The sequence below is a fragment of the Furipterus horrens genome, unplaced genomic scaffold (genome assembly GCF_987537825.1).
Source record: "Furipterus horrens unplaced genomic scaffold, mFurHor1.1.pri manual_scaffold_5, whole genome shotgun sequence".
Lineage (NCBI taxonomy): Eukaryota > Metazoa > Chordata > Mammalia > Chiroptera > Furipteridae > Furipterus > Furipterus horrens.
This window is the reverse complement of record NW_028327175.1, coordinates 19,946,088-19,959,344: the sequence shown is the minus strand read 5'-3', so window position 1 is coordinate 19,959,344 and position 13,257 is coordinate 19,946,088. Positions and strand designations below refer to the sequence as shown.

Genomic DNA, 13,257 nt, shown 5'->3' with positions numbered 1-13,257 from the left:
CTGGTTAAGTTACATAATTAAGAGAATGAAAAAAACAATAATGGGGCGTTAGATTTTGATTTTTCTTTAAAAGTTTCTGTGTATTTTACTCATGTCTGAAAAAATGCTTTGAATATTAGGATGAAGTCCCCCCCCACCCAAGGAAGTTTCAAGAATAAAATCAAACTGTAGATAAATCTTCTTTGAACTATGGAGCTTCAAGTTATAAATTTAAACCATATTACTAAAGCTGTTGGATGCACTGGTATTCCTCTTGCTTTTAAATTTACCTAAAGATATGAGGCAGGCAAAAGCTCAATGCAAAAACAATGACTTTATAAACTTGATCTACTTGCCAATGGCTCCAAAAAAATATATGGTAATATTGTAGAATCTGAGTGAAAATTCTAAACAGGTTTTTACAATGTGATCCAAGTAGTTAAAAAAAAAAAAATCTTCATTTAGCTAAAATCAAAACAGTTTTCTTTTCAAGCTAGCATAATAAAAAAGCAAATGTTTTCAGCTCTATCCAAAATTTAAATTAAATTCAGTTGTTGTTACTTCTTCCTTTTCTACCCTTTCCAAGTTAAATCTGAGTTGTATAAAGATGAAAGTGTCAAAGAAATATATGAAGAAAATACATTAAAATTTGAACTGAAAATAAACTTGATTAATGTAAAACTTATCAGAGGATTAGAATTTTATAGTAGCTCATGCAGTTTAAAACATAGAATAAACTGCATTGACAAGCAATGTTCAAAATTAGTTATTCAGTGTTAAGTCAAGCAGATGGGTTTACTACCCTAAACTAGAGATGTTTTCCACAATCAATTTTAATATTAAATAAATTATGTTTGTCTGATGTTGGATATTGTAGAATTTTCTTCACATCATATATAAAATAATTTGAATAGAGAATATTATAAAATGAAAATTCCCATCAGTCTCTTACTTATAGATAGCTTATTTGATCATTTTTATATTCTTTTAGTTATATGTGTTTATATATAAGTAAATATAAATAAGAATATACACATCTGAAATGGTACACATATATAAACATATTCATATATTTTCTTATATTTATATATAATTTTCTGATTATAAATACATATATACATAATATTGAAAAATTATGAGTCAATACTTTCAATAATAATATAGTATAATAATTTTTCAGTGTCATTTGAAATTGTTCAAAATTATTTTTTAAAATCTGTATTATATTCACTTAATGAGGTCAGTGTGTTTTGCTTATTCTTTTTATAAACAATGTAATGAATGTGTGTGTGTTCTGTGGTTTCTTAAAATAAAAGGGTAATTTTCAAGATTAAAATTATGACAATCACTATCAAATTTTTTAAATCTTGAATGATTCCAGCAATTGATCTTTATAGATGAAATTAAAAAAAAAATCTTTTAGCAAAGAAATTTAATTCAGGTTTAGCTTACATTGATTGCAAAGCTACTCCTTAGCTCATTTGCATACAGAAGGGAGGGGTACAGAAGGAGGATTCTTGTGCTTTTGTTAGTCTTTGGGTTGTGTTAACTAAAAAAATCACATGATGCCATTGTATACCAGGGCTTTAAGCTACAGATCCAGCAAGCTAACAATTCATTTATAGCCATTTAAAAACAACAGCAAACCATGGTTTTTTTTATTTTATTTCAATAATTATGAAAATGCTGTTTCTGAGTAGGTGTTGACTGTATTTACTGATTGACACAGCCAACTCCAATAAAATCATCTTTTGGTATTGACATTTAAAATAAAAATCATCCTAGAAACAGAGTTCCATAAATGATCGATGTAGAAACGTGCAACATTCAGGCAGTTGCTTTGTGGAAGCGGTGCTGTTATTTTCTGATGTTCTCCAAGTCATTTCAGATGGAGCGTGAAAAAGAGATGCCAAAAGAGACTTAAAGAAGATACTAAGGCCTAGCTGCATGGAAGTGAAACCGAATTTTAGTGCTTAAAAGTTTGCGTAAGCTAATCTAAAGTTAAGTATTTACTAGCATCACTCTGATTATATTTCAGGAACTGCTGCACAAAAGAAAGAATTTATTCTTCTTTTCCTTGGGTTGGAGAGCGCACGTAAGAATAGAAAATGGTTTTATGTTACTATGTCTGGCAGTGATTTTATTTTCATTTGCTCTTTGCCAGGATAGGAGATGGTTACTAGGCATGGGGAGTGAATGGAGTTTGTTGAAAGGAGAAATTGTTTTATTTACATACAGCGTGTTGAGATAAACTTGCAAAAATGAGTGTAAGACAATTTTATGTGAGTTTCCTTGGCTGAAATAATTTTATTATGTAGAAAACAAATGACTTTTGCTAGATTCTCCTTGGTGAACTTAAAAAAAATACTTACTGTTTTCTTTCTTATAGTTGCTTAGTTTCCTGTTAATGCCTATTCTGTTCCAGGAACATCACAGTGGCCATTGTATTAACTACAAAAACATTAGATTTTTTTTTTTTTAGTGCATTGTTTATTGACAAAAGAAGACCAGACCCAAAGATGATTTATAACTCTATCTGAGTAATGGTATAATGCAAAGTTTCTCTCTCTTTGAAGCCACTGAATGTTCAAGAATATTTTACATCTATTCCATTCGGCACCCAAAAGGGACTCATTTTTTTCTTCCTAGCTTGATTGTTTCCACTTGAGCAAGAAGAATACTGCATTACAAGGTTGGGAATTCCCTTCAACAGCCCAATGGAAGCTGAGAACTCCCTTGCCTGGATTACAGACCCAAAGCTATTTGTCATCTGAAAATATTTCAACTTCTATTTAAGAAAGTAGAAATCCATTTCAAAAAAGCCCACATTTCCCCAGAGGTGTGTCAAGGAAGAACAAAGAACAAAGGCTATTTGCAATGCATGGGAGCAACAGAAGCTAATGTCTTAGGATACATTATATGTATGTTGTTAAAAAGACACAACAGGCCCAAAACGGAGTCACTTCTGCTAAGCCTCACACCACTGAACCAAGTCAATACCAAACCTAATTGCAGTCTCAACCTCTCTCAGGAATGTAACCTCTAACCAGTCAAGCAGGAATTACCTGGTCAGCACTAAAGAGATAATCTACTCGATAGGCCCCTCCTTTTCCCTTAGGATGGTGACCTTGCCTGAAACAATTAGTGCTTTGCTAATATAAATTCTTTTTACTACTCCCTTTCCGTTGTTAAAAACCTTTTATTTTCTACAGTGCCACAAAATTCATTTTTATTTGCTACACTGGCCTAATCCATGAATCATTGAATAGAATTCATTCAGTCTTACAATTTATGCAGTTATTTTTTTTGTTATTTAACACTGCTATAGAAAAAATATATTATTCACCTGATATTCTCTTTGATCTTTCTTTTTTGTCCTCAAATATTGCATGTGTGGTTATACGTGAGGGTCATCCTAACTAGTTTTCCAGATTGTCGCATTTTACAACTTTAGCTCACCCAGATTACCTTATATCATTTGAGAGTGCCACAATATATTAATAGGTATTTCTGCAAAAGTTTGAGAGGTCATTGGCATGGTGCCTGGATTTGGAAGAAAAAATATGGAGCAGAAGGTTAAAATAATTTTTTTTTTTTTTACTGCATTTCCAAAACCATAGAACATTTTCCTCTGAGCCATGTTTTAGATAACAAAACATTTCCAGACAATAAACTACTTTGATCTAACTGTTAGTGATGGAATTCTCTATTTGGAATAAAAGTTAATTTTATGTATAATGTCAAGTGTGCTTATTTTTTCAGAACTGAGTAGATATGTTTTATTCTAGATTAAAGATAAATGCCAAAAATCATGGGTCATTAATAATAATAATGCATTGTAATAAATATATATTTTTGTTAATTTGTTATTACTAGTTACTACTTCTCCACATTATTACTTTTATCATTAGCCCTTAATACCATTCACTGTGCAATAAATTCTTTATGCTTTATGTAGTTATCAAACTAATAAGTAATATATTAGCATAATAAATCTGATCAAATAAATATTTTAAATTAAATTCTAGTAGTTCCAAATGTAAAACTTAAATTTCAAAAACTATATGGTGTTACCCTAACCTCATTGCATATGCATTTAATAACTCTGTTAATAAAGCACTGAGATTCAAGTCTTAACTCTAATGTAAAACATAGACTGATCTAAAATCCGTGATCATGAGCATCAGACATTTGGGGTTAAAATTCCAAATCCCTTACTTCTTACCTAGTTGTTAGTGTATAAGTTACTAGATTTATTTGGATGTCAGAATCCTCATATGTAAAATGTGGATTCTAATAGGTATTCATAAAATTTGGAGGACATTGTAAAATATTTAACTTCATAGCGTCTATTTTCCTTCATTCTTCTCCATTTACATTCAAATGAATCCACTACAACACGATTTGTTTTCATTTATATTAATTTATATTCATAGGCACAAGAAAGCTAATTGGATCCAAAATAATGACAGAAAATTCTATCAAACTTTTACTACTTGCGAGACAATTTTCCAATGGCTTTTAAGTCTAAAACCACTTTAATGTTTAGAACAACCCTGTAAGTACAACCCTACTCTTACCTTTATTTTGCAGCTACAGAAATTAAGGCACAGAGAATCAAGTTTACCTGAAGATGCACAAATAGAAATATACAAAGCTGAGATTCAAATCAGGTTGTCTAACTCATGTATCTTTGGAACTTGTACTTAAACCAAATCAGATTTTTTAAATTTAATTGTTGGTCAAGTACAGTTGTCCCAATTGCTCTTCCCCGCCCTGCCCCTCCATCCCACAGTCAACCTTCACCCTGTTGTCCATATCCATGGATTCTTTATACTTGATCCTCAATTAGACCCTTCCCCTTCTTTTTTTCATTATCATTATCCCCCTCTCCCCTCCTCTCTGGCCGCTGTCAATTTGTTCCTTATTTCCATGTGTCTTGTTCTATTTTGTACATTTGTTTTATTCATTAGGTTCCACTTATAGGTGAGATCATATGGTATTTGCCTTTTGCCATCTGGTTTATATTTGATTAATATAATGTCATATTTCTTAACTTTCAAAACTGAAACTCTCTTGAAACCAAAAGAAAAAAAAATCATTGAATCTTTGGTTAGAGAGAATTAGATTAATCACTGATGCAAACTACTCAGAACTGGTTTTATGACATCAGTTTGAGCAAAACCAGGTTGTATTATTTTGGTGCATTAATAGAAATAGATTAATTCAAAAGTGCTTTGGACTAGCAATTATCAATTCCAGGAGACACCAGAATAGAGAACATAACTTAGTCCATGATCTTAAAGAGACAGGAGACTAGTTGGGAGCAATATGGATCATCACAACAAAAATATTAATTCAAGACAGTTTTTTTGTAGTTTTGTGCTTCTCAGTTCACACTTTTTTATTTAAAAATTTAATAAGCATACATTATGTATTTAAAATGTTATGTTTTATTTAAAATACAAAGTGATATATTGGCAATTAGAAATATTCCAATAGAACAACATAAACAAATGAACTAAGTAGGACAAGGAGCAGAATGACAGTCAATATGGGGGGAGGGAGAGGAAGAGAAAGAGGGATAAGTAAGGAAAGGGTTTAGTCAAGGAATGTGTATAAATGACTCATGGATAGGGACAACGGGGAGGGATATGATTGTGGGAGAAGGGATGGGCTGGGTGGGGGGAGCAATGGGGAAAAATGGGACAACTGTAATTGAAAAACCAAAAAATAAAATAAAATAAAAAAAGAAATATTCCAATAATATACAAGATGTCAATTATATATTTGGAACAATTAATAGTCAATTAGAAAAATGTGAACAATATTTAAGTTGAAGAGAATATACTTTTATATAAAAAACTTAAATTAAAACTGAGTTTTTTCCTAAGTTTCTGCATATTATTTATACCATGATTGGCTTTGAAACATACAAAATCCACTTAGTTAGAGAATAGTCATCAATATGTATACTTTCTCTCTCACAATTAACTAATGACCATACAAGTAAACACGGACACGTGTATGAGGATATTAAGGGGTGTGTGTATACATATTATATGTGAGGGAAAAAAAGAGAATAAAAGAGTATTTGTGTTTTCATGTGCTCATATATACACATTTTTCAAACTGAATAAAAAGCTAAATAGATATATACACTGTAAAGCAATGCTTTTAAGAATGCAATCTGAAATGGCATTATCTGCTTATTTTCAAGGGTGGTTTGAAGGTGACCCATTTTCTGTAGCATGCATTACTGTAGGGATTGCTTTATGTTTTAATCACAAAGCCACCTAATTGAAGTCTTTTATTTCCTTTCCTCACTTTACACTAATTACTTTAAAAGGATTTTGAAAGTATAATATCACAAATGCAGGGAAAATAAATCTAAGTTTCTTTCTTTTTCATATAATGAGTTAAGCTATTTTATGTCAAATTTACTGTTAAGTATTCATATTTCTCAGTCTTATACACATAAGTATTATCTTATTTGCATAGTATTTATGAATTAAATACTCAGTTTTTGCCCAAAAGTAAGGACATGAATAATCTTAATGCTACATTTCAATGTGTTAATAAGAAACGGAAACAGTAACTTCTGTGTAAGAAATTAAAAATTCAGTAAGTTGAACCTTGTTTCTGGGTGTAGGTTAGCCAGATTTATTTTTAAATCTCTCATTATAGACACAATAAAGAAGAAATCATTCTCAGGGTTCATTTATTTCCCACTAAGGCTAATAAGAATCTGAAGAAATCCCCAAAAATATATAGCTCCACTTTGACTTCAAATATATAAATGAATACAAAAACAAAAATGAAAACATCTCTCACAGATGCTGAAACATCAGTTTTGACTGCTTTTAGCAAACATATTATTGGATGCTTGAGCAAAATAAATTGATTGCATTTATAGAGGTCAAAGTTTTTGTTGTTGTTGTTTTTTTTAATAAGAACTTCTGGATTATAAAAGCAGGTGCTTAATGTGATATTAATTGAAACCTTAAATAATAGATAAATCTCTCAATGTTTTACTTTTTTCCAAAAGATTCTTAATTGTTTTGTTATTAAATTTTCCTAGCAATTCATGGAATCTATGGAACTGAGTGTGTATGTGTGTTTGCACCATATTTTACTAAAGCTAACATACAAATATTATAAAGTGGATAGTAGTATTATTTCCAAAATTAAACATTGGTTTTTTACTGATCTCTTTTCACTCCTTTTTATAAACATAAGCTGTCCATATATCGTCGTCGTCGTCGGCAGCCGTCCGTCTCGAGAGACGATGGTGTAGCTTCCTAAGAGTCTATCTGCACCGCCGAGAATGGCAGTGCAGTCCGACTCGGGAGTGACACGGTATCTGTCTCCTCCCGTGTTGAATCGACATCTTGCGATGACGCTGGAGTGTCCTCTCCAGTGAAGCTGAAGCTACAGAGCCTGGGCGGGGTGATATGGAGGGCCTGCTGTTGCCCATGCAGCAGACCCCCCCTCTCTTCGCAGCTGAAGGATCCAAGGGAAAGACGGAGTCAATACAGCTTGGCTTCAGGTGCGCCGCAGGAGTTGCCGGTGTTGACTACAACGTCAAACCGCCTTAGGGACTCCGGCTCCGGATTTTCTGTCGGGGTTTACTCCCCTAGCCTTTCCCCTGAAGAGGTATGCCGCAAGGCAGCGGAGGTTTTTTGGAGTCAGAGTTTTCCTTCTCTGATGTACCCTGACTGGAAGATCGAACCAGCGACACTTAGCTCGCAGGCCGACGCTCAATCCACTGAGCTAAACCAGCCAGGTTTTAAAATATATCTCTCAAAATGGGAAACAACATCATTGGTTGCTAATTACATGTTATAGACAGAATTTCTGTGATAAAAGAGGGTGCAATTATACTTCACTGTAATATTGTAGGTCATAAAACTTGTGCATATTTAATAGAAAATTAAATCCAAAGCAAATATTGTCGATTAAAATTGAATTCAGACATATGGGGGTGGGGTAGACAGGATTCTACAATGTTGCCCAAGATTTTTCTCCACTTGGGTACACTTTCTTCATAATCTCCAACATCGTGAAGCCTATGGATTTATCTCTATGGTTACGTTGGGTGGGGCTGACTTAATTTCAGACCACCTTTACAAGCAAGAAGGCTTTTTCCAGGCATAGAAAGAGGAAGTCACAGGCACATGCTCCAGCTGGCTTAGAACACAACCTCCCATGTTGATAATTACTGATATGGGATTGGGGGAGGTAACCTTGAGGAGTTGAGGACAGTCTCCATAACACTGCTGGCAATAGAAAGAGGTCATCAGTTATAAAATGGCAAGAAAATAAATTCTGCCAACAGTGTCAATGAGATTGAAAGCTGATTTGTCCCGCGGACTCAGGAGGGAAAAACAACTCTGCTGACACTTTGGTCTCAGTTTTGTGAGACCCTGTCCTGCTATTCTGCATTTCCGCCTGCAGAACCATAAGTTAATACCTGGGTGTTTTCTTCAGTTGCTGTTTGTGGGAAATTGTTACGCAGCAACCGAAAACTAGTACATGTAGTTAATTACAGAAAGCTAATATTGTTACATCATTTAAAACTTATCTGTAACAATTTGTATTTCTTCGTTGTTCCCCAACTTTGACACATTATTTAATTTGTTTACTTCTTTAAGTGTCCCTACCAATATCCCAAATCCACTATTTCCAATAAACATATCTGTTCCTCCCTTTTGTGTAAGTAATCCTGAAACAATCCACCCTGTGACTCTAATAATATTGTTCATTACTGCATTTTGTCCCTTTGGCCATCCTACGGGCAGAGATCTCAGGTCTGGCCAATGTCAGTGTTTGCCTTTCCAGTAAGCCAAAGAAGTCTCTGCTTAACTGCTAAGATAGAGAGTCCATGTGATACAGAGCAGGGTCCCCAGAGAGATGGGAGGGGTTTTGATCATAGAACAGTGATGAAAAGCTTCCGGGGCCTACATCACAGGCCGCGGTCAGGCATTTAAACATAAGGCGGCAGCTATTTGCAGGAGAGAACCATGTGGTTTTGAAAGAGAAAGGGGGAACTCCACGTGGTTTGCAAGGAGGTAGAAGGGGAGAACCATGTGGATCTGGATTAAAAGCTGAAAAACACCCTGACACAGGCAAAACCTCCTCAATTAGGCACGAGTGATTGGGAGCTGCCGGTAAAGCTGAGCTGTGTCTGGGAAATCCACGGACTTCTATTTCCCTAGAGAGAAACGTACCACCTCTGACCTTTCTGTTCTAAAACTAGCCTGGTTTGGTAGGGGGAGGCGGAACTATGTATTTGTGGGTGTTTTAAAGAAAGTAAGACTTAACAGCAGAAATCTGCCTTTAACCTAAATCTGTATATCCTTTAAATAAACAGTTCTTTTCCTTTTCACCAAACCCTAGTATTGAGAGTTTTAATTTTTAGTGGAGGGCAATCGAGCCCCTCATAACTGAACAGCCCGTGGGTTCTGTTTCACATGCAACTTAGACAATATAATGGAGGCACCATGAAAATACAAGAAAATGAAGTCTATGCACAAAGGGAGTCTAAGATGAAAGAAATAAGGAAAAGAGAGAAGGAATAGTTGCAATGACATTATGTCAATTCCAGGATACATTCTAAATTTTCCACATAGAATGAACCCAAAAATCTGCCCGAACTGAGTTTTGTGAGTCATACAAACAAACCTTGCTAAGTTCCCAGGAAACAGAACTATCCACTTTCTTTTTCCATGCAATAAGCATTTGTTAAATGCTGATTGTATTCAAGTGCTACAGATTTGGGAACAAACCAATCAGTGAGTCCCTAAAGATTAACAGATCTATTCGATATCAAAATCCACTTAAAAAAAAAGAGGGGGCAGCAGATCTTACTGTTGCTACTACTTCATCTTCATACAATTTGAAACAACTCCGCTTTTTGTTTTAGATCAGAGGGAAATATATCCCAATCTTAACTTTTGAATAAGGGAAAAGTAAGTAAATGATCTAGTGTGTGGTGAGCCCAGGATGGAGAGCAGTACTTTCATCATGTACACTGTTGGGGGAAGTGAGACACTTAGGCTGTGGCACAGGTCTGCTCCCGCCATCCAAGTTACAACAGTTCATTAAACTCAAACCAAATACATAGATGCATTCATTTTATAACACTCTAGTAGTCTTCTCAAGCCCTGGCTGGTTTGGCTCAGTGGATTGAGCGTCGGCCTGCGAGCTAAGTGTCGCTGGTTTGATCTTCCAGTCAGGGCACATCAGAGAAGGAAAACTCTGACTCCAAAAAACCTCCGCTGCCTTGCGGCATACCTCTTCAGGGGAAAGGCTAAGGGAGTAAACCCCGACAGAAAATCCGGAGCCGGAGTCCCTAAGGCGGTTTGACATTGTAGTCAACACCGGCAACTCCTGCGGCGCACCTGAAGCCAAGCTGTATTGACTCCGTCTTTCCCTTGGACCCTTCAGCTGCGAAGAGAGGGGGGGTCTGCTGCATGGGCAACAGCAGACCCTCCATATCACCCTGCCCAGGCTCTGTAGCTTCAGCTTCACTGGAGAGGACACTCCAGCATCATCGCAAGATGTCGATTCAACATGGGAGGAGACAGATACCGTGTCACTCCCGAGTCGGACTGCACAGCCGTTCTTGGCGGTGCAGATAGACTCTTAAGAAGCTACACCATCGTCTCTCGAGGCTCTGTAGCTTCAGCTTCACTGGAGAGGACACTCCAGCGTCATCGCAAGATGTCGATTCAACACGGGAGGAGACAGATACCGTGTCACTCCCGAGTCGGACTGCACAACCATTCTCGGCGGTGCAGATAGATTCTTAAGAAGCTACACCATCGTCTCTCGAGACGGACGGCTGCCGACGATACGACGACGACCAGTAGTCTTCTCTAAGTCAGCCATTCTAAGTATTTTTTTTTTTTTTTGTTAAAATGTGGGACTTTCTAAAATGAAAGTTTAGCAGCTCCGTCATTAGACAAAATACATGTTGAACGAAGCAGAGTCAGGGTTCACAGTTCCTCCCTGTCCCCTTCTCCAATTCATAACCACAGATACACACTGAGAAATGCTTCACAATTCACAGAAGACATTTGAAATTCTTTGTTTGAACCTTTAAGTACCCACGGTTAAGCTGCTACCCAAGCCAATCCCCTACCTTTTGAGGAAGAAACACTGTGCTGAACATGATTTTATTTTAATGCAATTTTTCATTCCTCTCACATAAAGAGCATACAAATAACACTGTATTTTAGTTTCAAACAGGCTTTATTTATTGACTCATAAAATGTTGAGTGCTTTTGCTTCTATGATCCTTCTATTCTTGAAGCTATAACAAACTTGCCATCCATTTAATAATATATCCTGAAGCCTTCTCTGGGAATGTGCCATATCATGTGTTGGTTTTGAGTACACACTTGCTGCTAATGGTGCTTGAAACTTATTCGGCTGGTTAGAGGAAGAAGAATAACGAAGCATTTGAGCAGTCAGCTCAAATATCAGGTCATGTGCAAAAATTTCTTTAAAATCTGCATAACAGGAGTTTAGTCTATGCCTTTCTTGTTCCAGAACTATTCCATGACTCTTGAACTGACCAGTCCAGCTCATTGCATAATTCCTAGGCTAGAGAGAATGGCCACTCTGGCCATCACCCAATTATGTTGATCATAGGCAACTATTAAGCCAAACTGAAATACCTTGGAGGCATGATTCCAAAAATACTGTTAATGTAATTTGAATTATTAAGAAGGAGATAGAGATTTTTAAAAAAATACAAAACCATGGTCTTAATGCAATCAATGGCTTTTGTCATGACATAAAATCAAGCGTTTGGGACTCGAAAGTCCCTTGGAGAACATTGTTTAAATTACTTCTTTTCATAAATGAGGAAATTAAGAATCAGAAAACCTAAGTGATTTTCTCAATATTATAGAGGTAGTTAATTACAGAAATCAAAATAGAAACTGGGTTATCCAATTCTTTGCCCAGAGCTCTTTCCATTAAGCCAAGTAAAATTACCTCCTCTTATTTTGGGGCTACGTGGCAATGAAATCAGCTTTAAAATATACAATAAATCAAAATTTTATGTACCAATACAATTTTAAAAGTTTAAAAGTAAAAGAAACTTAATTTCTAATGGTTGCAGATAAGATAAATTACATTACATAAATGTATTTCATTGTGATTTCATATGTAAATGTGTTACAGAATTTATATGAAGACAAAGTCAGTACCACCAAAAGTTGTCAGGGACTGAGAATAGATCAATGCTGATCTTATAAAGCATCACATCAATTTCAAGGTCCATTAGCAACACAGGAAAAATAACGTGGATTAAAATTAATAGACATAAGCTTTATTATTAGGCTTGAGTATGTGTGTAGAGAACAATATATTTCAAATAAAATGAGATCATTTGATTATTCATAATTACACTAATCTTTTTTATTTAAATAATTTATAGATGTACTAATTATTTTATAAACATTGTCTTCTTTGAGATCATTAATAATATTTTCCTCCTTAGCAATGAGAATGAGGAGCCTGAAGCTTGAGATATTAAATTATGTCTGCACTGTATCACAGCTCAGAAGTTGAGGGACTGGAAACAAACTCATGTGCACTGACTTAGTCTAAATAAGATACTATCTCTTTTACTCTGTTTTTCATTTTAGTGTAACCTATTTTGGAAGGTTTTCAAAGAGAAAAGGGGGGGGGATCATTCCCCTCATTTAACCTTTTTAAAGTCCCAAAACCTGTAGACACGTAGAGGCAGTAATGGTGAATATTTTCTGTACTTTACATTTTTTATCATATTATATTTTGTGGACCATAAAATTTTATGAAACTGTAGTTACATGCTTAAAATGGATTGTAAATCTCTTCATTTTCCTAGTCACAAGTAAGAGTTGTAAACCTAAAATATTAAAGCTGCAATATAATTTATCTTATTCATAAATAGTTGACTATACATTATGCAGGTTTGAAGTAAACAATTACAATGAGGAATACAATTTTTGTTGAGTTAGATTTGATAATTATTTTTGACTAATTTTTGGCATCTGGATACAAAAATGACTGTAGTTTTTCTCTATCACGTCAACTTTTTAGGGTACAGGATACTCTCCCTTTGTTCCCAGAATCATACAAAATGTACATACAAAGGAAAATAAAGAAAAATTACCTGACTATACTGTTTATTTAGAGTTATTTTATTCATGTAAAGGTTATATGTTGTTACTGTAAGTCAAATTGTGTACAAGTAGTTAAGTTCTGCTACCAAACATACAT

General features: G+C 34.9%; 1 protein-coding gene across 1 annotated transcript in view; it reads right to left on the bottom strand.

Annotated features, from left to right (window-relative positions):
• The window catches only part of CDH12 (cadherin 12), a 231,730-nt gene that overhangs the window by 162,994 nt on the left and 55,479 nt on the right, over positions 1 to 13,257 (bottom strand). The window contains exon 2 of the mRNA XM_090278898.1: positions 11,308 to 11,415. Coding sequence (XP_090135024.1) covers positions 11,308 to 11,415 — 108 coding nt within the window. The remainder of the gene's footprint in view (positions 1 to 11,307; positions 11,416 to 13,257) is intronic.